The 27,696-nt window shown below is 39.1% G+C and overlaps 1 protein-coding gene and 1 pseudogene across 2 annotated transcripts in view; both read left to right on the forward strand.

Moving 5' to 3' along the window:
- Positions 1–5,313: 5,313 nt before the first annotated feature.
- The window catches only part of ICE2 (interactor of little elongation complex ELL subunit 2), a 62,558-nt gene continuing 40,175 nt past the window's right edge, over positions 5,314–27,696 (forward strand). The window contains exons 1-8 of the mRNA XM_081094769.1: positions 5,314–5,421; positions 6,327–6,441; positions 9,152–9,256; positions 14,935–15,196; positions 16,441–16,560; positions 25,114–25,251; positions 26,025–26,141; positions 26,301–26,460. Of these exons, the coding sequence (XP_080950895.1) occupies positions 6,401–6,441; positions 9,152–9,256; positions 14,935–15,196; positions 16,441–16,560; positions 25,114–25,251; positions 26,025–26,141; positions 26,301–26,460 (943 nt within the window). The 5' untranslated portion in view covers positions 5,314–5,421; positions 6,327–6,400. The remainder of the gene's footprint in view (positions 5,422–6,326; positions 6,442–9,151; positions 9,257–14,934; positions 15,197–16,440; positions 16,561–25,113; positions 25,252–26,024; positions 26,142–26,300; positions 26,461–27,696) is intronic.
- LOC308527361 (nuclear prelamin A recognition factor-like) lies at positions 21,457–22,853 on the forward strand (annotated as a pseudogene). The gene has a single exon. The product of its transcript is annotated as a nuclear prelamin A recognition factor-like (transcript).

The raw sequence follows: 27,696 nt of genomic DNA on the forward strand, positions 1-27,696 counted from the left end.
TTGGGTTTTCTTTTCAATTCACTCTTACAGTAGTCTGCTTATTTCCAGCTGTTTGTTATTTTATTGTGTCCTGAATTTAAAAAGATATTTTGATTCATTTTGTAAATACAAGCTGTAAAAAAAGAGAGATTTAATGTTGTCTTTTAAATACTCCAATTTTCATTCTAATATGAATGTTGTTATATTGTACTTAGAAACTGTACCTTTAATATTACATTACCTTTATTAAAAGTGCATTGAACACATCAATTTTAGATGTGCTTTATGTACTATTATCCTATAATAAAACTTCAGCTTCTAATGGAACACTTGCCTTGTTTTTCTTCTTTTTTGCTTATTGAGTTGCACTATACATAGTTTTCTAGCTTACAGATTGTCTCCAGAGAATCTAGTAGACCTTACTACTCAAAGTGTGTGGACAGACCAGTAACCTTGGCATCACCTGTGACCTTGACCTTATTAGAAATGCAGGGTCCCAAGCACCACCCCAGAACTACCAGATCAGAATCTGCATGTTTACAAGATCCCCAGGTGATTGCTTTGCATACTAAAGCTTGAGACGCACTAATCTATAGTATAGTGTTTTTTTTAAAAAAAACACAATTCATTTCCATTTTGCAGAGAGAAAACATGTACAAGGATCAAACTACCTTTTTGATCAGTGAAGGCAAAGAAGGAAGTTTTCACTTATGAGCAAATGTCTATTGACTGATAGAGGCTTCTGAGGCTTCTTCCTGTCTCAGAGGAGGGTCATAACTGACGAGTGACACCTGCTCTGAGAGTAGGAGGGGAGAACTCCTGGATGCAGACAGGACTTTGTCATCTTTGCTTTAGAAATCTTTAAAACGTAACATCAGAAATGCTGCCAAAGATTTTAATGATGCCAAAGACTAAAAATATTTCTTTACTGGGGCTAGCATTGCCTCCTCCAGCCCCATCCTTCCTCTTGAGTAGATGATATAGGAGTGAGCCAATACATTTAATATCAGCTAACTATCACACTCTTATAACAATGCAAAAACCTCACTATAAGTTATTTTTAAAGTAACATCAAGGACATTTAAATTATAAAATATTCTGAAATCAGAATAAAGGCAACTAAGTCGGCATTTTCCTACACACACACATACACACACACACACACACACACACACTACAATACCTGTGTGTCTCTTGCATTCAGTAAAATGAATATTTGACTTGATCCCCAAAATTGTCTCATGTAATAAACAGTCCCGAATCCTGCCTTTATTTCCAACTGCCTCAGAGAAGGGGAGAATGACATAATGCGTGTGAACTATTTGTGGACTGTCAAATTCCATATAATTATAAATATTCACCACCTTCCAGCATCTTGGAAAATTGAGAGTAAATGGAAATAGTGAAGTTGAATATATGAAATCTGTCACCTCTAGGTCTTTGGCCAAACTCATGCCTAAGCTCCTTCTGATAAAAAATGATTTACACTTACCTCTCCACCGTGGATTAGCTTGCTCCACTTCCAAAAGGGTACTTCAATAGGAGCATAAGAGGGACACCTGATAGTTTGTTTGTACTGATCTCATGGGAGAATTAGATAAAGAGAACAAATCAGGTTATTATTAAACTCTTGGAGATAAAGCCAAAGAAGTAATCATAGACTGGTCAGTAAGACCTGACCACACAAGTCTTAGTGCTACTGTTACTACTAAGCTTTGTTTCATGGCCAAGATCAGCCCCTTAAAATTAGACTTCTATTAGTACTTATAATGTGCATTTGGAGCAAATGGCCTGGTGTGAAGCAGGCCTGCTTCTCATGTCAGGTCTGTGAAAAGATAGAGCCATCCTCGTATTCTGGGAAGGCTAACCACTGATGTGCTGAGATGCAAATGGTCTTGCACATTTCTCTGTCTTGGTTTCATCCACAAGAAGAAATACACATCTAGTAAAAATTATGATAACCTTACTTAGCTAGATGCTTGTAGTCATAAGCATTCTTTTTGAAATTTTTGATCCTATGAAACGTTTACAAACTCAAAATAAGTACCTACTGTTTATAAATTCTTTCAAACTGAAATTGACTTCTCATTCAACTTCTGGGGTTGTTTCCCTGTTTAGCAGATACGGACAACCAAATCTTTCTTCTGCTTAAAATTCCAAAGAATAAAAGAGTACAGTCACTTTGGAAAACAGTTTGGCAGTATCTTAAAAAGTTAAACATAAATTTATATATAATTCCACTCCTAGGTATCTAACCTAGAGAAATGAAAACACAAAGTTCATAAAGACTTGTATATAAATGTTCACAGCAACATTATTCATAATAGCTAAAAAGTACAAACCACCTAATGTCTATCAACTGTCAAATGGGTAAACAAAATGAGGCATATCCACAAATGGGCTACAATTCAGCTACATGATTACTAATACTGCTACAACTTGGATGATCCTCAAAAATATTCAGCTAAGAAAAGAATCCAGATGCAAAAGGCTACCTGTGATTTGATTTATATGAAATGTCCAGAAAAAGGCAAATCTATAGAGATAGAAAGGAGATTAGTGTTTGCCTGGGGTTGAGGGTGGGAAGAATAATTGTAAATGGGCACAAATGATTTTCCAAGTTAATGCAATGGAAATGTTCCAAACTTGGTAATGTTGAGCATTGCAAAACTCCCTACACTTACTAAAAATCACTGAATAACACAACTAAAATGAGTGAGTTTTACGGTAGGTAGATTACACTTCAATAAAGCACGCTCTCTCTCTCTCACCTCTCTCTCTCTCTCTCTCTCTCTCTCTCTCTCTCTCTCTCTCTCACACACACACACACACACACACACACACACACACACACACACAGCTTTACTTATTACCAGGGAATGAAGTCCAAAAGCACAGATTCTCTAGCATGGCATGAAGACCCTCTCTAGCCCCTCTCCTCCAGTGATCTTCATTCTCCCCCCTACACACACACACACACACACACACACACACACGGCAGTAGCTTTTCCCCTTCCTCAGAACATGCTGTTTCACACTTCCGTTATTTTTCACACCTGAAAATGCCAGTCCCTTCTCTACCCAGGACACTCCCAATGTAAATCAGACTTCTCTGAAATGGTCTCTAAAGTGTCTCAGTCTAAAAGAGTTTCTTCCTCATTGTGTTCCCATAGAATCGTCTATAATGTCTGTGTATAGCACTTCTTATTTGTATTATAACCATATGTTTTCAATGCCACTTCCACTGCATTGTGGGTTGGCGGCGGGGGGAGCAGATAAAGTATATACTAATAGCTACTATTTGTTTAACATTTACTCTTTACATATTATTTTTGGCATATTTACTCATTTACATATTACTTCTAATCCTCACTACAATCCTGTAGGTGAGCTAATACTGTCTCCTCTAATTGGGCTCAAAGAGGAGACACAACATGTTTAGGATCACACTGCCAATAAATAGGAAACTGAGATCAAATCCATATATGCTGAACTCCAAAAATCGATGTTCTTTTCACTCAACTGCTTCTGGTTTACAATACAGAGCATAAAGAGATGCTTATATTTAATATATCGTAATGGCAAAAGTTATGAGATCTGATTTTTTAGTATCAGCTTTATCCCTGATCATGCAATGTTGGAAAAGTCATTGACAATCTGAGCCTCAGTTTCCTTACCAGGAAAACAAGAGAGTTGGACTAGATAATCTCCAACATTCCTTCTGGCTCTAAGAAATCTGATTCTATGTGGTATCTTGCAATCCCTGGAACTCAAGATAAACCAAACCAGAGCAGCCTGTCTGATGATAATCTAGAACCTCAACACAGGCCATGTCTGGTGATGTTACCACAGCACACTACTGTGGGCCGGTGCATCCCAGCAGCATGAGTGCGTAGAGTTCTGGAGCAGTCCTTGAGCAGTTGCTGAAGACTAGGACAGGACTCCCAACTCTCTCTGGCTGTATGCTTTATGAGATAGTACCCAACACATTAACTCCAAATTGCCGGGATGTCCATCTCTATCCTAGCACAGGCCACCCATATCACACCTAATAATAACTGCTACCTACAAAGTGTCAGGGCATCATTGCACCGGTTGATCTGCACGTATTCACAAGCACTGTCTCCTAACCAGCCTCTGCCCTACAACTCATTCAATAATAATTGCCAGATAAACTTTCTTGAAACGTATGTCTGATTGAATCATTCTTCTTCTGCCTATAAGCTCCCCTCTCCTCCCAGCATTCTATTTCTTAGACAATAAAGTAAAAATTTGTACTTTGGCTTATAAAATCTTCTGTAGTCCAATCTCAAGCTATCTTCCCAAATCCTTGTCTACTAGTCTTCATAAACCTTGCATTCCAGGCAAAATAAACTACCTCGGGGTTGTTACATTCAAGGGATATTTTTAATGTAGGTATAATTTTTATGTTAACATACTTTAAACATCATAAAACATTCTAAGATTTAGAGCATGGTTTCTTGATAGCACACAAACTGGACTCTGTTCATGCAATATGGTTATGTAGCTCCCTGTGCTGGTCTCTGTCTAGAATGCCCTTTCCCATCATCTTCATACTTCAACATCTTCAAATGAGCTGACATGTTTAGTGCCCAATGTGGTAACTGAGATATAAGTACTCACACATGTTTTTAGCTATTCGAAGCAGCCTTCTGTCCCTCTCACTAGTAACTTTTCTCCCTCTCTGTACTCACATCATCTTTTCTATATACCTTTCTTATGTTGCTTATCCCTTCCTATTTTGTTTTATAAATATATAATGTAAATATCTTAGATTCTCAACCATCCAAAGCCCTTGGAAAAACTGGTATTTGTTCTTAGTCTTAGATGTACCCAGCACCAAGCACAAATTATCAGTGCTCAAGAAATCTTTCCTTAATGCATGAAAAAACAAAAACAAAACAAAACAAAAAAAAAACCCTAGGTGGAAACTGACATCTAAACTGGGATGGGCATGGAGTGGAGGAGCTACTACCATGTGCCAGACACTGTGGCTGAGCACAGTTCATCTCTTATTCTACTTAATCCTTTCAAAAACCCTACTGAGCATCTCCATCGTACTGATGTCAGGGTTAGGGAAGTGAAGACAGTGGGCTAAGATCACAAGATGAGTCCGCTGGGACCTCCCCAGTGCTGTGCTGCCCACTGGCCCTCCTCCTAACTTGTCATCCTCCGGGAGGTGGAGGACCTCTTAGGACCACGTGCAACCCGCAGCCCCGCCCACCTGGCCAGCCCCGCCCCGCAGTTGCCAGCTGAACGACTCCCGGCGCACGGCCCCGCCCTCTGCGTCGCGTGACGTCACCACGCTGGGCCGAGGTGGCGTGGTCACGTTCCTTAAATAAGGGCTTCCCAGGGCGCGCGCGGCAGTGTGTGGAGTAGGGACGCGGCCGGGTCCGGGGCCGGAGCGGCCGCGACCGCGAGGTGGGCGGAGGGGCTGCTTCCCGGGAGACGCGGGGCGGAGGGCGCTGCCCGGGAGACGCGCGCTCGAGGGGCGGGCGGAGGGAACATGGCGGCCCCCGCGGCCGGGGCGCACGGCTCCCGTTCTGGCGCGGCGCAGGCCCGGCTCAGTTTCCCCCAGGCCCGCCCTCCTGAGACCTTGTTTCTCTTCTCAGTCCTTTAGTCCCCTTTCCCGCAGCCATTCCTTTTGCCCGCATTGGCTCTCTCTCTCTGCCTCGCGCTGGGTCGAGGTGTGAGAGGTGGGTTCCCTGGGAGCCGGTTCCGTGGGAGCGCGTGAGGCCTGCCCGGTGCCCAGGGACCGCCGCCTCCGTTTGTGAGTTTCTCGTCCACACCCGCTCCGTCCGCCCAGGGCCACGGGAGAGGCACCGAGCACGGCGTGGCCAAGCCCGACGTGCGGTCCCGGTGATTCCCCAAAGGGACCCTGTGAAATGTCACCCGAGGTGCCCGGACCTCAGTCTCCTCCTCAGCAGTGAGGTTCTCTTGGAAAGATTGTTGGTCCCCAGCCTTTTTGTTGTTTGCGTCCTGCATTGCTTGCCGAGATGACCCATCGCAGGGCATGGCTGGGAACCCCGAAGCCAAGGGAGCGCTGAGACCTACAGCTCCGCGCCATGCGGTGATGCGGGCTGGGCGGTAGGCCGTGAGAACGCCATTCTGTTTGGGCTCCGAGAGTGCCATTCCTGGGACAGGTTAAATGGAGAAGGGCCGCACCGTCGTTGCTGTTCTGCCGCAAGAACCGTGCGAGCATTGGTCTGTCCGCTGCGCTCTGTTCCCGGTGTCCTGTCGGTGTCGGGACAGGTGTTCGGAGCGGGGTGACAGCGCCTGGCCTCCCAGTCGCCTGCTTTCGGTGCTGACCTTTTTGTTTCCCTCAGGTGGTTCTGGAGAGACCCTGCCTCTGCGGGAGCCTGCGCGACTGTGAGCTGGAGTGACGCAGAAGTCCCGGGATATGAGCTCCGTCACGGCCCTGAGTGAACCGAGGCTGAACTGGTGAGTTGCCTCTGTTTGTAATCGCCCGAAGAGAATGAACGCGGGACTAGGTTAGATTAGGAAAGGCGGGGTTTTTGACCTGCAGAGCTTTGGAGGAAACAGGAAGAAAATAGAAGTTCAGTGGCTCAGAATCCATCCCATCCTCATCTGCGCATCCCGAGCACGTTTGCGGTGTCGCCGACGGCACTTGCTCCCCGAAAGTGACGATTCAGCACTCAGATCGCTACCCAGTGTCATTCCATCGCGTACTTATTGACGCTCTGTTAGTGAAGGAGAGATGCTGGAATTTGCTTGTGTCCAAGGACCTTGCCCACTGCTGTACAAGTAGGAAAAAGACCCCCCCCTTTAAGAATAGACAAGCTTCTTTTTGTTATGTTGGAATCTGTATCAAGTGCTCATGTAAATGCACAGACTGTTTCAGAAGTGTATGAGAACTTCACAAATAGAGGACTCAGTTAAGTAACGGAAGTGGCTTTGCAGAGATCTAACTAATACTCGTGTGGCTTCAGGTTAATTTAGCGCACGTTTCCTGAGCATCTACAGTTTGCTAGCCAGGGAGAATATGAAAGTTACAAGACACTATAAAGATAACTAAAATAGTACCTGATTTAAAGAAGATGCTTTCAGTACGTGTTCAATAAGTATTTATTTAATGCAAACAATGTTCCCTTCCCCCAAAGAGCTCACAGTCGATCCCTGAGCCCCATGACTTTGTTTTTGTATGATATACAAAAGCCTTAAAATGTAATGAGATGGCAAATATACAGTACGATAATAAGTCATAAAAACCACATTGGTGCATAACAAGTAAGACATTCTCATTTTACCATTCATACTTCAATTGTAGTTTTTTGGATAAATGCCTTTAAAAACAGTAAGAAATGAGTATGGTGCAAATATGCTAGAATTTTTCATTTTGGGAATGGGCCAGCCAGAAGTTGGCATGTAATTAGAGGTATACACCAAGCATGTCAAACTCGCAGCCCGTGGTCCACAACAAATATTTTTGTGGCCCAGCCAATATAACATATGTAAGAAACATTTTAATAAAAATTTCGTAACTTAATTTTTAGAATATCCTGTTTTACATAATCTATACTAATAAAAGGGTAATGTGCTAATTAGACCAGACGTCTTCCGGACATCCATGTGGACAAAGCCACTGTGGTGGAAGCCGAGGCAGAGATGGTTAGGGGCGATCAGGCTGGCAGGCAGAGGCGGTTAGAGGCGATCAGGCAGGCAGGGGAGCGGTTAGGAGCCAGCGGTCCTGGATTGCAAGAGGGATCTCCTACTGCCTGGGATCAGGCCTAAACCGGCAGTCAGACATCCCCTGAGGGGTCCCAGATTAGAGAGGGTTCAGGCCCGGCTGAGGGACCACCACCCCCCCCCCACACACACACACACACATTTTATGCACTGGGCCTCTAGTTATTAATGATGAACTACAACATTTGCTAAGGACTGATTGCTATAATGGTATTGCATTAATTTCCCTTACGCACCTTACGTGCAAGTGCACCATTTCTCCCCACTAATACTAGCAGTGAATATTTTAGCAGCCGATTGCCACATCATTAGTCTTGGACTGACTTGTTTGGTGTGCGCAACAGGAAATATTTCGCTTTCAGAGAATAAGAAAAATAGGTTTATTTGCGTTATGCTTATTAATTTGTGCAGTTATTCAGCGTCTGATAAGTTAATGTTCAAGAAAAATGTTTAATTTTTATTAAAATGTTCTATTATTTTATGTTAATGATTTCAGCCCTTTGTAGTCAGCATGTCTCTATCGAAATAAACCTATGTTTCTATGAAATTGAAGCTTTTGTTTTTTTGCTGCCCACATAAACTTAAACCTTGTTTATTTGGCCTGTGTTAGCCTTTGAGTTTGACATGTTTGGTATACAAGTTTATGCTCCTTGCCATAAAGTGTATGTTCAGAAGCAGCATGGATGCTCTTATACTATACCATTGACATTGTGAAACCCAATGTGATTTAGAGTCTTTGCACAGTATTGAAGTCCTTGAACTATCCTTGACCACAGAATCCTACTAATCTTGTCCTCCCAGGTTATTGGTTCTCAGTGTTTTTAGTTTTTAATTCCTTCATTCAACTAGCATTTATTGGATGTTACTATATGGAAAGCATTGACTATAATATATTAGTCTCTAAATTATTTGTTATGAAAAATCACATATGGTCTTAGAAGTGGTTTTAGTACAGACACACCATTTATCACATTTGCCAGGTTAATGAAAATGGGAGGATATGCTGTCTTTTTAGTGTCTTGTGGCCTCACTTAATAGTGCATGAAACAAAAATAGAGAAGCATTTTCTGTCAGTAACCAAACAAAATGTTATGCCCAGAGCCAGAGGCGAGACCTGCCTCTAACAGACCTTTTATTGTACTTATAATCTGTTCTATTTTTAACTCTCGAGTTATCTCTGACATATATTTAATTGGATACTAAAGGAAAAGCAAGGCCTGTTGTTGGAACTGGAGAATTTCAGAATAGGCCTAGGGAAAAAGCTATGTAAGAAGGAAAACATCTGAACTCATACATCTGGTACATGAAATTAAAACTATGAAGAGCTGACTGACTAGGAAAGGGGGTGTAGAGAGCATGTAGTTATAAATTACAATTGTACCATTCTGCTGCTTACTCTAGCTTGAGATTTTGAATTGTCAAATACAATTACTTTGCTTCACAGGGATGTCGCCTCAAAAAATGGCCTTAAGACATTTTTCTCTCGAGAAAATTATAAAGATCATTCCATGGCTCCAAGTTTGAAAGAACTATGTAATTTATCTAACAGGTAATATGTTTATTTATTTGGTTAATTATTTCCGTATTTGGTTGTTATTTTTCTGATAGTTGAAGTTTCATATCTGTATCCACTACTAAACATTCAAATTGCAAAAATGTAAAAATTAGAAAACAGAAGAACCCAGTGACCACTCTTTAGTATATATCTGTCAGCCCTTTCCCCACCATGAACAGATAGATATGTATTAAAAAAAAATGGGGTCACATTATAAATACTATGTAATACCATAAATACTATAAAACTTTTTATAGTTTGTTTTTTCATTTAAAATAATATTTCCTGGATCTTTCTATGCCCCTGCATATGTAGCTCAATCTTCTTGATGGTTGTATATTATATATTATAAAAGTGTACTTTTTAATTCATTTAGCTAGTTTTATATTGCAAAATGTGTTCCTCTTTTTTGAAGTTATAAACAATGCATTAATGAACTTTTTGTAATTATTTATGAGATAAATTCATATAAATTTCATTGTTTGGCCAGAGGGTATATACATTTTATATTTTAATAAATACTGCCAAAATGCCAGAGATTTTTTTTCACTCTCTGGTATGAAATGCCCATTAAGTGATAATTTTCCCTTCTCACTGCTTACCTGCCTCTAACAGTTCTTTCCTTTGTGATCAGTTGTTTCTACTCTTTGTGGATGGATTCTGAAACCAAATAATCAGGTTCACTAGAAAGGAGTAAATATGCCAAAAAGGAATTAGGAAGCTCCCCATGTATTTTCATCCTTTGACCATGCCTTTTGCAGCGGAGGAAGTATGGTTTCCAGCCTCTTCATCCAATGGAACCCCATCTTTCCCTGCCTTCTCAGCATCCCCTCTTACTTCTATGCCTTTGTTCTCTCTTGTCAGTGCAGGCCTGCCTCATTATATTGAACCTCACAGGTGTGTGTTATTACAAATTGAAGGCAAGACCAATACCTGCAAAAAAGTTACAATTCACTTTATTTCAAAACTTGCTTTATGGCAGGAGTCTGGAATGCAACCCACAATAATTTGCAAGGTATCCCTGTATTTCAAAGTGCTCAAGTTTTTCTGACTCTAATCCCTGGACTCCAGATTCCCTTCTAGTTACTTTTTTATTTCTTTGCTCATTTATACTTAGACTCCTTTAAAGACTTGGATATGCTTGCAATATACAAGGAGGAAATAGGGGACAAAAATACTACTGTATAACACATGCAGAAAACAACAGACAAGGCAATAGTAAGTCCTTCCCTATCGATAATTACTTTAAATGAATTAAACTCTCCAATCAAAAGACATATTGGGAGAATGGATTTAAAAAACAGTATAAAAATACTCCTTTCCTTTAGTCCAGTGAAAGAAAGCTCACTGGATTTGCTTTCAATTAACATCACACTCTAATCTGGCTTTTACCGTCTCTAGTCTAAGATTGTTCCTCTCAAGATCTAGGAGCTATTGACTACAGAGATATCTCACTCTTAGATTTCTGGTGACTGGTATTTCTCAGTCTCTTTTGCCATCTTCATTGTCAGGCTTACCATGCTGACTCATCAGATTGTGGAGCTTTTAAAAAAGACTGATTTTGCACTCTCAACCCAACCTTTTGAATTTGAACCTTTGAGGATGTGTCTGTGGAATCAGTTAATTAACACCGTTGATACTCATTTAAGTCATCTCCATAGCAAACAGTGAGCATCCTTTTTATACATGTGCTGGTATAAGAACTAGGATAAATTTTTGTAAGATGTGGGTATGCATGTGTTTTTTATTTTGATACATAATTGCCAGATTGTCATTAAAAGCATTAAAGAAACAAGTACTTTTTTATTCCATCAAATAAATACATAGGTTCACGTTAAAAGCAAGCAAAAATTATATTAAAGAGACAGTTGGAAAAAAAAAGAGAGACCGTTGAAAAGTAAATGTTTTTAAAAAGGCAATTTCAGAAGCAGTATTCTTCTTTCCAAACTGCATAATTATGTATTTGCTAATATCAGCTATAGACAGGTAAGACCATAGATCCCTTATGAATGTGCATCTATGGCTGTTTTTTAAAAGCTATTTCTGTTATTCAACTGTACCATTTCTTAGGGATAACTAATTTTTTTAAATTTATCTTTATTGTTGAAAGTATTACAGATGTCCCCTTCTTCCCACCGCACTCCCCCTTGGCCCCTTCCTCTCCACTCTTAAAACTTATTAATTAAATAAAGAATTGTCTTCGTTTATTTGAATAAAAGAATACCTACCAATTCTAGTATTCTGGAATTCAGCAAATATAAATATCTTAAAAACATAACCATTTCAAAAACTTTTATCTCAGCCTTCCTTTTTTTATCAGACTAAAAATTTGTAATATTAGTTTCCTTAATCTGCCACTTCTTCTTCATTATTTTAATGGTTCTTTACGCGTCCACTTCTGTTCAGCATATCCCAGGTGTGGATTATAGTCTGGATTATGTAAGGGAGAGGACATTTTTGCTGGCAGTTGGGCTCACCTAACTCCTAAATTTTATTTTTCCTATAGTATGCGTGTCTTTCTTTAGATTTCTATATAGCATAAAATAATTTATTATTATGACTTACCTTTTAGTATAGAAAAAATAAAGACAAAGGCATTGATTCCATTTATTTCTAGTCTTTTGGGCTAATCTTGAGTTTTAAGTTTTACAGTAGGGAATGGATTTTCAGACTATTAATTTACAACTGTTTTCTTGATGGAAAACTAGGAAGAATATAACATTTTTGTTAGCTTTAATTTTGTATTTCTCTTGTGTTCTCTAACATTTGGGAAAATATTAATAACACTACTTTTAACAATGTGAAGTTTTCATTCAACCCTTCATTGAAAGGTAAACATTAGCCTTTTTTCCAAATTAAAGTGTCTGGTTGTAGATATTTATAACTGAGTTTCCAACAAGGGGGAAAGTAGTTATAAATAGAAAAGTAATTATCAAATTTCAACATGTTTACTATAGAAAAGTTAATCAAATTCAAGAGGTACAGGTAAACTTCAGATGGAGATTACAAGCACCATTTCCAAATGCTACTTAAAGAAACTGCCCAATCCAGTAGATTTAAAATTAAGAAACTTGAAGTTTTGAATTCTGCCTTTTTTCCATAGAAACTTTAAGTAAAAAAGGAGAATGGGTAGTAGACAAAATGAAGTGTGAAAACTTCAAACCATCAACTGAAATAAAATATAATGCTGTAAATGTGGTTAGAGAAACCCTGTCAGATGCTTTTGGGTTGCACCCTGATGAAGATTTTGACAGCACTGCACACGGAAATGATCTTGATGTGCTGCCATTTCATTCTTTGCTGAATGTAGCCAATTTAAACTGCTAGAATTTCTTGACATTCCTACTCTGGCATATCTGAGTCAGCATCTTGTTGCTGCAGCAGCTTAATTAAATTTGCCAGTTTGTGCCACAAGGACAGACATGTTCTCATATTCAGAGAGACAGCTGTGAAGCAGTATTGTTAAGAGTTGCAGACACAATACTGTTAGGTTTGAATAGCTCTCAAGACATTTTCTAGTGAGAAATCAATTTGCTGTGATACATTTCTCCCAAGATCAGCAGTTAATATTCATTTTGTTAACCAAAAATGTGCTTATTTTTTACAGTTATTGGAGAAACTTTAGTCACTAAGTATGTCTTTTTTACTTGTATTATTTTCAGAGTCAATCTAATCATCCTTATTTTAATTTGTATAATTCTTTCCCACCCATTAATAACCTCTCTTGATTAGTTTTCCATCTATTGTTTATCTCTAAAAGAGTGGTCTTAAATATTTCTGCTTCATTTTGGGACCCTAAAGTCATTTTCTAAAAATTCTGGAATTTTTACCATATATATTTTTTAGTATTATAAAGTTGATTTAAAACAAGTCAGTGTTAGTTTTAGATGGAGCTTAACTCACCCTTTGTCCAGATACAAATCTAGTTTGGTAATTCTCAACCTTAATCAGGCCAAAAACCTCCCATTTTTCATAGCAAATATTTAAAAGAAAACACCTTATTTACTAGCCTAAATTAAAATTCATAGATAATAATAGCCACAGACATAATATTTAGAAATAATGTCCTAGATATATATAAATGTGAAATGAAAGAAAAATAATTTATATTCTAATACGTAAATGCCTCATTTCTACTGCACTAAAAGATATAACGAAGTAGTGAGATGCACCAGCTAAAATGAATAAGGTTGAATTTAACACGTTAAGCGCCATGTCAGTCACCAGTGACTGACACTGTACTTTCCGCCCGGACCTCGTCAGGCTTCAGCCACCAGCATTGTCAGTGAAATCAGATATTGCGGGCTAAACCAAAAGGAAGACAAAATAGGCTTGGCTCCTAACGTGTTAAAAGAGGTATAATAAACTATACCATAAAGCAGTGATTTTCAATTGGTGTGCTACAAGAATTTTAAAACATTCAATGCCTGGCTGTTTAGTCAGGGACACTGACCTTTTTTCCCTTAGATTGTCAGATAAAAAACATGATAGCAGCCAAAACAACAAGAGCTGCCTGGTGTGAATAAATCAAAGTAATACCTTTTTTTTGGTTCAGATCAGCAAACCAAAATTTTTTTTTGGTGTGCCACAGAATTTTAGTACTTAGTTTGTATGCCATGAGATGAAAATAGGTTGAAAATCATTGCCATAAAGGAATCATAAGAAATTCAAACAATAAAATGTATTGTTAAGTAATAACAGATCAGATTTATTTGTGTATGGTAACAGAAAGCCTGAAGAAACCTTTGAAAGTTGTGGAGGACAGCACCACGTTATAGGCAGGTAGTATTCCTCACTTTTAAATGCCTTTAATTCTTTCCCTCTATTTTTACAACCCAGATGCATCCACAGGCTTCCAAAATGCCCTCAGGGAATTAATACTGTCACAATTGAGAACCTCTGCTCTGGATATTTCTTGTCCCTCCCCTCTCTTCCTCTTAATCTCTGATCTGGATGTCTTTAGGATTCTTTTCAGTCACCTCTTCAGTGTGTTCAGTTTGGAAACCTGAGAGCTCCGTAGTCACATTGTATTGATGTACATATTTGCCTTTCTTTTTTCCGCATTCAGTTGTCTGATCTACTTGATTGTAACATCCTAGCAAGTAGAGATTGTATCATGTTCAATGTTGGTTGCATCTCCACTAACTAACATAGGACTGGCACATGGTAGTCACTCAATAAGTTTTAATTAATGGAGGATTGAAAACTGAATCAACAGACATCCATCTTTTTCATTACTTTTCCTTCCTCTTGGATTAACGTTGTTTAATTTGGAACTGATTCATAGGGAACAGTTACTGTCTTGGAAATTTAGAGTTGTTGAGGCTGTGTGTGTATATGTGTATACTTTAAAACTTGTTAAGAATGAAGATTACAGCAACCAAATATCAGGGGAAAAACTTCCAAAGTGAATAATTTGTCTAAGGATTATGCCTCTTCCTCTCCATCAGATAATTGAAAGTAAGCTTATAATGCGGTCCTATCCTACAGAATACTTAATTTACACCAAATAGCTAAACATCAAAGTGCAGGTGGCAAAGTTAGATAATAATTCAGAATTTACTGTGTTAATCACGCTATATTCTTCTTGGTGGTTAAGAATCATGAGGTTTCATGATAGTAGTCTTCATGTGAAAAGCACATATTTGTAATTTGTTTTTGTTTTTTTCCAGACGTATAGGAGAGAATTTGAATGCCTCAGCAAGTTCTGTAGAAAATGAGCCGGCGGTTAGTTCAGCAACTCAAGCAAAGGAAAATGTTAAAACCACAGTTGGAATGGTTCTTCTTCCAAAACCAAGAGTTCCTTATCCTCGTTTCTCTCGTTTCTCACAGAGAGAGCAGAGGAGTTACGTTGACTTGTTGGTTAAATATGCAAAAATTTCTGCTAATTCCAAAGCTGTTGGAATAAATAAGAATGACTACTTGCAGTACTTGGTATGTATTCTATTTTTCAGCTTCAGTAAAAAAAGTATTTAAAAGTTAGGAAACACTTTAAATTTGCTTTTATGTTTTTAGGTGCAACCATATTAACAAAAATGGGAAGTTTAGGGAGATAATTGATGGAAAAATTGGTGCTTTAATTTTTTTGTTGGTTCTGGAATAGTTCAGGCATTTTGCTCTAGTTCTGAGCATATTTCACTCCAGTTCATCTTAAGTACTGGAATTAGAGCTTGCATATGTCATTGAACCAATTTATTTAAGTAGTTTCCAAATTCATATAAATGATGCTGTACTGAACATCATTGTTGCAAACTCTTTGTTTATATCTATGATTATTTCCTTAAGATAAAATTTTAAAAATAAAACTGCCAGTCCTGGTTGAGTAGCTCAGTAGGTTAGAGCAGTGGTCGCCAGCTGGTGGTCCATGAGGTCCTAAGGGTTAGAGTGTTGCCCTGATACGCAGAGGTGTGGGTTCTATCCCTGGTCAGAAAACATACAAGAAGCAACCAATGACTGCATAAATAAATGGAACAACAAACTGATGTCTCTCTCTCTCTCTTTCCTTTCCACTCTTCCTTTCCTCTCTCTCTAAAACCAATCAATAAAAATAATAATAATAAATAAAATTGCCATATCAAAAACTATACAAGTTTTTAAGGCTTTGATCTGCAGTAAAGCCTTAAAACCTATGGGTAGATTGTTCTGCAAAAACTTCAAGCCAATTTTTTTATATCACTATTGTGTGGAAGGTTTTTTTGTTGTTATCAGTATCTTTGCTGGTACTGAATATTACCTTTCCCTCTCTCTCTAATTTGATATGGAAGAAATGGTGATTCCTTATTTTACATTAAATTATAGTGGTTATTGATAAAAATAAGTATTCTCCATGTGTTATTAAGCCATTTCTGTTTCTTCTTTTGTACAATTCATTTTGTTTGCTTGTTTTTCTATTTGGGTGTGTGTTCTATTTTTGTTAATTAAGAACGTTTTATAAGATAAACTTACTATTTCCAAAGCATGTATTATAGTATTAATTTGCTTTCCTGTTTTTGAGGAGTTTTTAATAACAAGTGTATCATTATTATATAATTTTCATTAACTTTTTCTTTGTGATTTTTGCTGTGGATATGATACTTTTAATTATTCTTTAAGATAAAATAATTAGAGTAATGATTGAGAAGTGATTGTTTTTAACCAAACTTCTTATTCCACAACATGTCTACTTTTTAAAAAATTAGGATATGAAAAACCACGTAAATGAAGAAGTTACTGAATTCCTAAAGTTTTTACAGAATTCTGCAAAGAAATGTGCACAGGATTATAATATGCTTTCTGATGATGCACGTCTCTTCACAGAGGTAAAAAAAATTACTTAAACTGCCAAGTAATAGTCAATAGCAGCATTTTTAATTGTGTGATGATCCTGTCAAATGTATATGGAAATAACAGTTTTATCGATTTAGAGACCAAATCGTAGGTAGGGTTTTTATAGTCACATTTAAATAATAGAAATGCTGTGCTTACACCTCAAAATCATGTACTATATTATATTCTTTTTTCTTTTACTGAGCCAACTACCATACTGCATTTGAGAGTTATGTTTTACTCACATGGATGGTTTGATCTGATACACTGATTTCCCTTGTGAGAGAGTGGGTATTCAAGGAGTTAATTTAGTCATTAAAAATCTGAATGGTCCTTTAAAGCTTAGTCACATAAATTTGCATTTATTGTCTTCATGGTAACCAATCACCAAATGGTAAATTTCAACTGTGAGTTCATTTTTTTATAAAAATCATCCATGCAAATTTACTAGCAAAGCTTGTGCCTTGCACCCTACCATCATTCAGTGAGCCTAGTGGAAATTTAGAGTAACCTACTTAAATAGTTACTATTAGTATATACAGTTGACCTTTGAACAACACAGAGGGTGGGGTTGCTGACACCCCACACTGTTGAAAATTTGTGTATAACTTTTAACTCCCCCAAAACTTAACTACTAATAGCCTCCATTGACCAGCAACCTTACCAATAACATAAGCAATTGATTAATACATATTTTATATGTTACATGCATCATACTGTATTCTTACAATAAGGTAAACTAGAGGAAAGATAATGTAATTAAATAAATCATAAGTAAGAGAAAATACATTTACAGTATTTATTGAAAAAAATCCGCATGTAAGTGAACCTGTGCAGTGCCACACCATGTTGTTTAAGGGTCAACTGTATTAATATCCCTTCATTTCACTGGTTTAAACCGTCTTCTTATCTCAGAAAGAGACAGTCTACAAAGATCACACTCCCACCCCCCAGCCTGCTTCATCTTCGACATACGTTCCTTCCAGTTGTTCCACATCAGCCGACTGGCCTCTGTGTCTCTTGAATAGTCCTTGAGGCCTTTTTGGCTGTTCATCTTTCTGGCAAGCTGTTCCCCAGCTATCTGCGTGGATTAGTTCCTTGATTCCTTTAAGTCTGTCTCTGTTCAGATGCCAGCTATCAATGAGGATGTTCCTAATTACTCTCCAAAAAATAGCATTACCCTTACTATTTCCTTTCCAGGTTTTATTTTTGTTTTTTGTCTTTTTCACAATGCCTGTAAGTGAGTACTCTTCTGTATGCTGCTGAGTTCAGAATAATGCCTGGCATACAACAAGTGCTCAAGCGTTCAATGTAATCGCTAAGTGAATATAAAAATTTATATTTTTTGGCTGCTAACAATCAGCATTATGTCTTGTTTTTTTAGTCAGATTGTCTTGGCAGCACATTTTCTCTCATTTATATTTTACGTCTCCACCCCAAAGATTCACTGATATCTATAAACATTGTTTTACTGTTTTAAAATGTTAATATTATATTATGAAGTGTAAAGTACATGTGGAAAAGTATATAGAACAAATGTATACAGCCTAACGAAGAATTATATAATGAACACTGTGTAATTCTGTTTCAAGTCAAGAAACATCAATGTGAGAGAGACACATCGATTAGTTGCCTCCCACATGAGCCCAGACCAGGACCAGGGATCAAACCTGCAATCCAGGTATATGCCCTTGACCAGAAATTGAACCAGCACATACGCTAACCATTGAGCACACTTTTTTAAATATTGGAGTTAAACATATTTAGTGGGTTCTAGTCCCTACAAATAAGATTTTTTTGCAAGTTCAAATAATACCAACTTTGGCCAGTTGACAGGTTCTGCATATTGTCTCTTGAGTCCTTTTAAGTCACTCTAATAGTCTTTGAGGTTCCTTTCATACATTTCCTCTCCAGCCCTAGGGTCAGCCATTTTCCAGAGCCCTTGTTTTTTTGTTTTGTTTTGTTTTTTTAGTGGGAATGGTATTTCAGGACTACAGTCTGGGCACTGGGGATGTTCATTGCTCCTGGGTAGATGGATCTAGGACAGGGATGGGCAAACTTTTTGACTGAGGGCCACAATGGGTTCTTAAACTGGACCTGATGGCCGGAACAAAAGCATGGATGGAGTGTTTGTGTGAACTAATAATAAATTCAAAGTAAACATCATTACATAAAAGGGTACGGTCTTTTTTTTTTTTTTTTTTTTTTTTTTTTTTTTTTTAGTTTTATTCATTTCAAATGGGCCGGATCTGGCCCGCAGGCTGTAGTTTGCCCACGGCTGATCTAGGAGATATACATTTAAAAGAAAAAAATACCATGTGTCTCATTTGCTTTACCCCAGAATACACTCACAGCAGCCTTAGAATAACAATACTAATACTACCAATTCATTGGATTACTGAAAACAGTTTGAAAAAATTTTTTTTATATTTTCTCTACTTTTAAAAAAAAGATTGCACTACATTAATATTGGTTTATTTTCATTATATAGATATATTCTCACCTGAGGATTTTTTTAATCATTATTGTTGAAAGTAATACAGATGTACCCTTTTTTTCCCTATTGACCCCTTCCAGCTTGTCCCTCCATCCCCCATCCCACTTTACCACACTATTTGCCTGTGTCCATGGATTATGCATATATGCATATAAGTTCTTTGATTATAAGTTCTTCCCACCACACACACACACCCAATGCATATAGCCATTACATGCTAAATAAACTCCTGAAATTTAATTTTTCAAAATGTTTTATGGTTGGTGCTTTTATGTATTCTTGCATGGAAATATTTGCCAACTCCAAGTGATTCTCATCTGGAGTCACTTTTACTCTTTTTACCCTGCCTCCCTCCTCCCCCCAGCAGACTTTATCAATGTCTGGAGACATACTTGGTTGTCATGGCTAGAAGATAGCTACTGGAATCTATGAACTAGAAGCCAGGGATGTTGCTAAACATTCTACAGTACACATGACATCCCCACAACAAAATATTATCCAGCCCAAAATGTTAATAGTTGATTCTGTTGAGAAACCATGATGTAAAGGTTGTATAGTTTTAACTTTTATATGAATGTCTTTGTTCATTTCAAGTTATTTTTTGTGCAAGGTGTGAGGTTTGGATCAAAGTTCATTTTTCTTCCATGTGGATAACTAGTTCCAGTTTAGTGATTTTCAACTGAAAGTGATTTTGCCTCCCGACGGATGTCTGGAGACAGTTTTGGTTGTCACAGTGAGAAAGGAGTACTTCTGGCATCTAGTGGGCAGAGCCAGGGATGTTTTTAAGTATCCTACAATGTGCAGGACAGCCCCCACCACAAAGAATTATCTGGTCTAAAATTTCAATAATGCCAATGTTGAAAAGCTCTTTCTAAAACCATTGGATGAAAAGACTGTTTTTCCCCTCATCGAATTGCCATATCACCATGGAAGTGTGGGCCATAATTCTATTCTGTTCCATTAGTCTATATATCTGACTATGCCAATACCTCCTAGTCTTGTAGTAAGTTTTGAAATCATGTGGTGGAAGTCCAATAGCTTTGTTCTCTTTTAATTGTTTTGGCTCTTTTGAGTTCTTTGCATTTCCATGTAAATTTTGGTCACAGCTTGTCAATTTCTCAAAAAAATCTAGGTAGGACTTTAATTGGGATTGCTTTGATTCTGTAGAACTTGTATTTTACAAATACCTTTTAAAATAGTGTTCAACTAGATTGCCTTTTTCTTTTTAAATAAACTGATCATCTTTTATCTTTTAATTAGAAAATTTATTCATTTACATTTATTATGATAATTGCCATATGGACTCTTTATAATTTCTACTTGTCTTACTTTTTCTAATCTTCTTTCTCCTGCTTCTTTTAAGGGGATTGACTCCCTCCACCCTGCCTTTTCCCCTCTCTGTTGATTTGGTACTTATACATTGTTTTGGTTTTTTGTTCTCTTAGTGATTGGTTACTCTTGAATTTTTACAATGAATTTTCCCACTCGTTGAATTACCTTGTTACCATTGATCTGTGGGTCAGTTTCTTAACTTGATTCTGTCCTATTAATCAGTATACCTCCAAAGACCATAGAGCATTTTGACTCGTATCACAGCCTCCTGACTGATAATGTTTTAATGCTCTCTTTCTTATAAACCTAATTATATTACTATTTTACAAAAATTTTTTTATCTAAAAATACTTACTTTTTTGTCTCTTTATTTATTACTTCTCTGATCTACAATCTGAGATCCTCTTCATTATTCCTGAAATACTGTATGTTCTACTTATTTCTCTGAGGAAGGTCTCTTGATAATCCTTATTTTAATCTGGAAGTATTTTTATTTAGCTCTTATTCTATTAAGATAGTTTTATTCTATACATAATTGTAAGTTCACAGTTTGCTTTTTTACTCAACATACTAATATATAAAAAGCCAGGGGTAGTCATGACCTAAACGACCAGACGGATGACTGAACAACAGGCTCCATTGATCAGGGGATGTCTAACGGGGGAACTGGGGCCCCTCAGGCTCTGATGAATCCGTGGCAGCAGCAACTGGTGAGCGGGTGGGCAGAAGGCAGACTGCTTGGTCCTTCCTCCCGGCTCTCAGACTCCGATCAATTGGTGGCGGAGGCGGGGTGGAACTGGGGACTGGCTCCCTTAATAGTCCTGCAGGTTCAGTCTCCAGAGGACAGGCCAGGCACCAATGGACCAGCGCCACCAGCATGATCCCGACAGAGCTGCCGGACTCCTGGAACTCGGCTTTGGGCACTGCGGGCACTTACCCTCCCTAGACACTCCGCAAGGAAGAAAGGATACTGCCAGCAGCGCCGGGGCGACCAGCAGTGACTGCTTTCCCGTGCTTCCTCCAGGTCACTCGAGCTGGGCCCCCGCCCACCGCACTCCAGATGAAGTGTGAGCACTGCACACGGAAGGAATATAGTAAAAAACAAAAACGGATGACCAAGAGAATGCTGAAGTCAACGCCTGGAGTCCGGCTCAGGAGAATGGAGAGAAGGGAGAATGCCATAAGTTGGCCGATGCCAAGATATTTCTGAGTGACTGCCTGGCATGTGACAGTTGTGTGACCGCAGAGGAAGGAGTCCAAGTTTCTCAGCAGAACACCAAGGACTTCTTCCATGTTCTGAACCTTAATAAGAAATGTGATACCTCACAGCACAAGGTGCTGGCAGTGTCCATGTGTCCTCAGTCTCTGCCTTATTTTGCTGCTAAATCCAGCCTCAGTGTCACTGATACATCCAGAAGGCCCTGCGGCTTCCTCAAAAGCCTTGGGGCGCACTGTCTCTGACATGAAGATAGCTGCGGACTTCAGCCTCCTGGAGAGTCAGAAGGAATTTGTGTGTCAGCACTGCCAGCACCGTGAGAAAGAGCCCTGGCTACCCATGCTGACCTCCACCTGTCCCGGCTGGGACCGATATGCAGAGCGCGTGCTGGGTCACCCCATCACCCCCACCTCTGCACGGCCAAGTCTCCCCAGCAGATCATGGGCTCTCTGGTGAAGGATTATTTCACCTGACGGCAGAACCTGTCCCCCAGACAAGATTTTCCACGTCATTGTGGCCCCATGTTATGACAAGAAACGAGGCCTTTTGAGAAGGTGTTCCCACAGCTTTGCATAGTTCCCAGGGTGCTGACTGCGTGTTAACCTCAGGTGAAATTGTCCAGATATGGGGCAAAGTGACCTTGCCTCAAATGACACTGCCGTGGACACTCTGGAGACATGAAGGAGGAGGAGGTGAGGCTCCACGAGGGGCCCAGCTCCGACAAATACCTGGCGCACATCTTCAGGCACATGGCCATGGAGCTGTTCAATAAGAATGTGGGGATGCTCACCTACCACACCCTGAAGAACAAAGACTTCCAGGAGGTCACCCTTGAAAAGAACAGAGAAGTTCTGCTACGCTTTGAGACTGCTTACCGCTTTTGGAACATCCAGAAGTGGTCCTGAAGCTGTAGAAGGGCAAGTTCCCCTGCCACTTCATGGTGGTCCTGGCCTGCGCCGGGATGCCTAAGCAGCAGGGGCCTGGCCCAGGCGAGGACGGGCGTGCAGATAGGGCACTGCTGCGGCAGATGGGAGACGTCTATGCTGCCATCCCAGTGTGGCCCCCCAGAGACCAGCGCCCATGTGCAGGAGCTGTACCAGAAGTGGCTGGGGGGGCGGGGGAGGGGAGCGACTCCCCCCGGGCCCAGGCGGCCCTGCAGAGTGCCTAGCAGGGCCCAGTGCAGCCTGCCAGGACATCAAGTGGTAAAGGTCCAGCAGACACCCAGCCTGCAGGCCACCTGAGGAGGGGTGTCAGACGCATGAAGGAAAGGTTTAGCATTTCTGTCATTGCTTTGGTTTTCAGAATTCCCTGCTCCCCATCTGTCGTCTCTCTCCCTCTGAGAGGCGTTGTGGTCGTCACATGGGTGCAACTGGAATATTGTATCTTGAGAGGATTGCCCCAATGTACATATCCTTTTATCTGACGATGAAAAAATCCCAAAGAACAAGAATGGAGACAGACTACTGTCCTTTAGGCTTAAAAAAACAAACAAACCCCGGAAGTGTCCTGCGAAGAGCTGAAACTTGGTTCTGTCCACATGCCTCAGAGAGATCGGATGAGGAAATGGCCCAGCTTGGCCCTGGCTTTACCCACTTATGTTACTCTTGAAGGTGCCTTTGCCACAATGTGAATGAACTGCCACCTTTTGGGATAGGGGCTCATACCATAGTCTGCATTCCCAACTTTTCTTGAAACAGATCTGTGTTCTGCAGCTGTGGCCACCATCCTGAGATCAGGTCCTGTTGACCAGGTCCCGTTGCTGAGAATCAGGGGGCACTGGAGTGGAGGCCCTGTTTGTTATGGTTCATTTCCTGGTCAGGGCACATGACTGGGTTGCAGGCTCAATCCCCAGTGTGGGGCATGTAGGAAGCAGGCCTGATCAATGATTCTCATCATTTATGTTTCTATCTATCACCCTTTCCCTTCCTCTCTGAAATCAATAAAAATATATTAAAAAATAATAACATTCAGTGGGTGAATGATGGGAAACAACCTGAGTCTCTTAACCTTCTTTATTCACTCTTAGCTGTTTTTCAAAGACAAATTATTAGTTTTAAAAACCTTTTTAGTTAAATAATGTTTCTTTAGTTGCTTAATGCCTACCAGTTGTGAAATACCTTTAATAATATATAACGTATGGAGTATAGGAATAAAACTGTCTTAGATTTTCCTTTGACTCTTTCTCTTAACATAATTACTGAATTTAGGGTAACTCAGTTAAAAGCACTGTGGCATGTAGCATTTTTACCATGAAAGATGTGCTAATAAACATCTAGCCAGAATAGTCTCTATATCACATAGTGATTATATAGTGTTTTCCTCTGCATGTTCAAATTCTTGCAAATACTGCCATATTACAGGAACGTTAGGGAGAAGGGGTCGGGGGGAGTTAACTAATTAGTGAAAGTTAATTAATATTATAAATGAAGAACAAAATCTTATGCTGATCTGAGTTTGAACTTTTCTATGTTAACCTGCATCAGCCTTAGTTGCAAATAATATTCTGAATTAAATATTAAGGCCAGTATTGAAAACATGAAGGGGGCGGGGGGATTTGAAAGATAGCTGGGAGCAAAGATTAAGAGGGGAAGAAGAAAATATGAAACTATAGATGAAAAGATATACTATAGCAAAGTTATTGATTTGTAGCTTTACATATTTTATGAATGTCTAAAGGGAAAGGAGATACACATATAGTATAAAGACATGCTTATTGCTAAGAGCTTTTGTGATGTAAAGTATATTCTATAAGTCTCAGATTTGATTAATTGACAAGAAGAAAAAATACTTAGAAAATAATACCTTTTTATTTTTAAAATTATAACCCCCCACTGCCACCCAAAACTGCTGTTCTCCTTTGAGTTATCTGCATGTTATTACAAGTGGCATATACTAGTATTCTGCTTGGGTAAAGCTGTGAGTTTTATTTTCTTCCTGATTACATTTCCTGATAAGTTATTAATATTTTGGAAACAGTTTGGAGAGAAAAAACATACTGCATATTTGATTTAGTTACAACATTTCTCATTTATTTTTTAGATTGCATATTAGAATGACATATAAGGCAACTACTTCATTAATTCCTGTGCTTGGGAATCTTTTAAGGATATTAAACTTACTTATTTCTAATTATTCATAAAACAACTTCTATTGCAGTAAAGTGTGTTGAAATTTTCATGTGGCTTTATTTCCTTGACAGTTTCTTAAATAGTATAGAAAATATATCTTCTCTATTTCATTTTAAATTTTAATACAATTGCTCATTTTAATATTATCAGATATCAGCATTTTAAGAAATTAGGTTTAAAAGAATTGTTATGAAAAAATGAGATTACATTAAACAAGGAATATACAATATGCTTGGATTGTTAGAAATTTGAGTAATGAAATGAGGCTATATTGCCAGTGAACAATTATATAATCATATGTAACTGACTTATTTTTGTTGGATTATTAGAGAAGTACAATGCAAATGAATTTATTTTGGTTTTTATTTTCTAGCAAATTTTAAAAGCTTGCATCGACCAAGTGAAAAAGTATCCAGAATTCTATACTCTCCATGAAGTCACCAGTTTAATGGGATTCTTCCCATTCAGAACAGAGATGGGATTAAAGTTAGAAAAAACTCTTCTTGCACTGGTAAGGTTTGCCATATGAAAGTATATACTTATTTTTGTTTGAAACATAATCTGTATTTCACACAGACAACATTTGTGTTTAAATTTTGAATAATAATGAGATACAGCTTTATGGATATCAATACTTGATGTTTTTAAAAATGTCACTACCCACTTTATTTCTTGATTTTCTTTTCTTAGAGTCCCCATCTTACTGAATATAAGCAGGAAGCCTTCCCCCCCCCCCCCCTTTTTAAGGGATTTTACACGCAATTATACTGGAAGTGCGTGTGAAGAGGATATTTTAGATTTTCTCCTATACCCTGTGATGATATGTTCCTCATAAAATGAGAGATTAAAGTGGCAGGAAAGATTCCATGGTTCCCTTCTCTTGGACCCTTTTTAAAAAATATATATATGGTGGGTGTCAAGCAAAAACATGAAAATCTTGCCCTGGCTAGTATACTCATTGATTAGAGCATCGGTGACCTGCGACTAAAGGGTCCCAAGTTCAATTCCGGTAAAGGTCAACCAATCAGTGTGTCTCTCTCACATGGGTGTTTCTCTGTCTCTCCTCCCTCCCTTCCACTTTGAATAAAAGTCAATGGAAAAATATCCTCAGGTGAGGATTAACAACAACAACAAAAAGTCTTGACTTAAAGAAGGCTCTAAATTTAACATTTGCATTTAGTAGAATGAAGAATTTTAACTTTAAAGTTTCTTATGATGAAAAGATACTTGGGGGAAAAATATATCAAGATTTTTGTAATAAGCAATGATTTCATTCTTATTTAGGGTAGCGTGAAATATGTGAAAACAGTATTTCCCTCAATGCCTGCAAAATTGCAGCTCTCAAAAGATAACCTATCTACCAATGAAATACCAGAACAAACAGCTGCAGCTATGCATTATGTAAGTACGAAAGTGGTTTGGGATGGGATCTCTATAAGTAATCTTCTGTACCTCATAAAGTACAGATAATCTGATTCTTTTAAAGTTTCCTTTTTGTTATTTTAGTAAAGAAATTTCCAATAAGTATAATGAAGTAACAGGGTATATTTTGTATTTCAGGACATTAGTAAAGATCCAAATGCAGAGAAGCTTGTTTCAAGATATCACCCTCAGATAGTTCTAACTAGTCAATCGTTATTTGCCTTATTAAATAATCATGGACCGGACTACAAGGAACAGTGGGAAATTCCAGTGTGTATTCAACTAATACCTGTTGCAGGTTTGTGATTTGCCATGTCAGGTAATGCTCTTAACAGAAGAGTTGGAATGGTTCTATTTCAGCTATCTAAACACAGTCACTTGTCAAATACAAATATCTAAGTTTTGATTTAAGGAGGATATAAGTTTAATACTTACACTCAATAGAACTTTTTAAATAGAGCTACCACAGAATTGACACTCATCTAAATATATGTAAGAGCCTAAGTGACCTTTATCAAGGAATGGTCGACCAGTCGCTATGACTCAACGCAGGAGCTGCCCACTGGTGGTCAGTGCACTCCCACAGCCAACCTGGCCGGCCCCCATTGGCCCCTGGTGCTAAACCATTTGTAGAGACCTGCTTCTGGGTCAGGGTTTCGTACGTAGCATAGCAGCTCCCTCACTGCAATCTATTGAAATTCAGCCCTTGACACTGGGATTTGTCTTGCTCCTGTTCTCTCCCTTCCCTGGGGGCCCACCCGCCATGGTAGGGAAGGAGGAGACTGGAAGGCAGGGAACCATGCGGTGGCGGGGCACCAGCGTCCGGCATTTGTTCCTTCCGCACCTGGCCCAGCGACCGTCACCTCCTCTCTCTACCCCATTGGGAACTTTGGGCCCCAGGCTGGTACGGGGAACTGGGGGTGGATGGCGGCAGACGTGGCCCCTTTTCCAGGGGGGCCGAGGGCCAACCTCCCACAGTCCCTCACCCAGCCGGCCAACCTCCCACAGTCCCTTCCTCCCCCCAACCCCCTGCCACCATGCATGAATTCATGCACCGGGCCTCTAGTCTATATACACTGAGTGGCCAGATTATTATGACCACCCCATCAGTACTTTGTTGGGCCACCTTTTGCCTTTAATACTGTGGCAATTCTTCTTGGCATTGATTCCATGAGATGTTGAAAGGTGATGCGAGGAATCTGACACCATGCCTGATGAATAGCACTGTCAAGTTCTGTGAGATTTGATGGTTGTGGAACCAGCTGCCTGATGGCTCTTTTAACTTCGTCCCACAAATGCTCAATTGGATTGAGGTCTGGTGATTGTGGGGGCCACCTAAGCAATTAAAGTCTCCCTCATGTTCTTGAAACCACTCCTTCACAATATGAGCACCGTGGCATGGCACATTGTCTTGTTGGAAGAAGCCATCTCCATTGGGATATGCCATCAACATGACAGGATAAACTTGATCAGCAACGATACTTAGGTATGTTGTGCTATTCAGACGTTTATAATGATCTGGCCCTCTAGCAAC

The sequence above is a fragment of the Myotis nattereri genome, assembly GCF_964212035.1.
Source record: "Myotis nattereri genome assembly, chromosome: 1".
Lineage (NCBI taxonomy): Eukaryota > Metazoa > Chordata > Mammalia > Chiroptera > Vespertilionidae > Myotis > Myotis nattereri.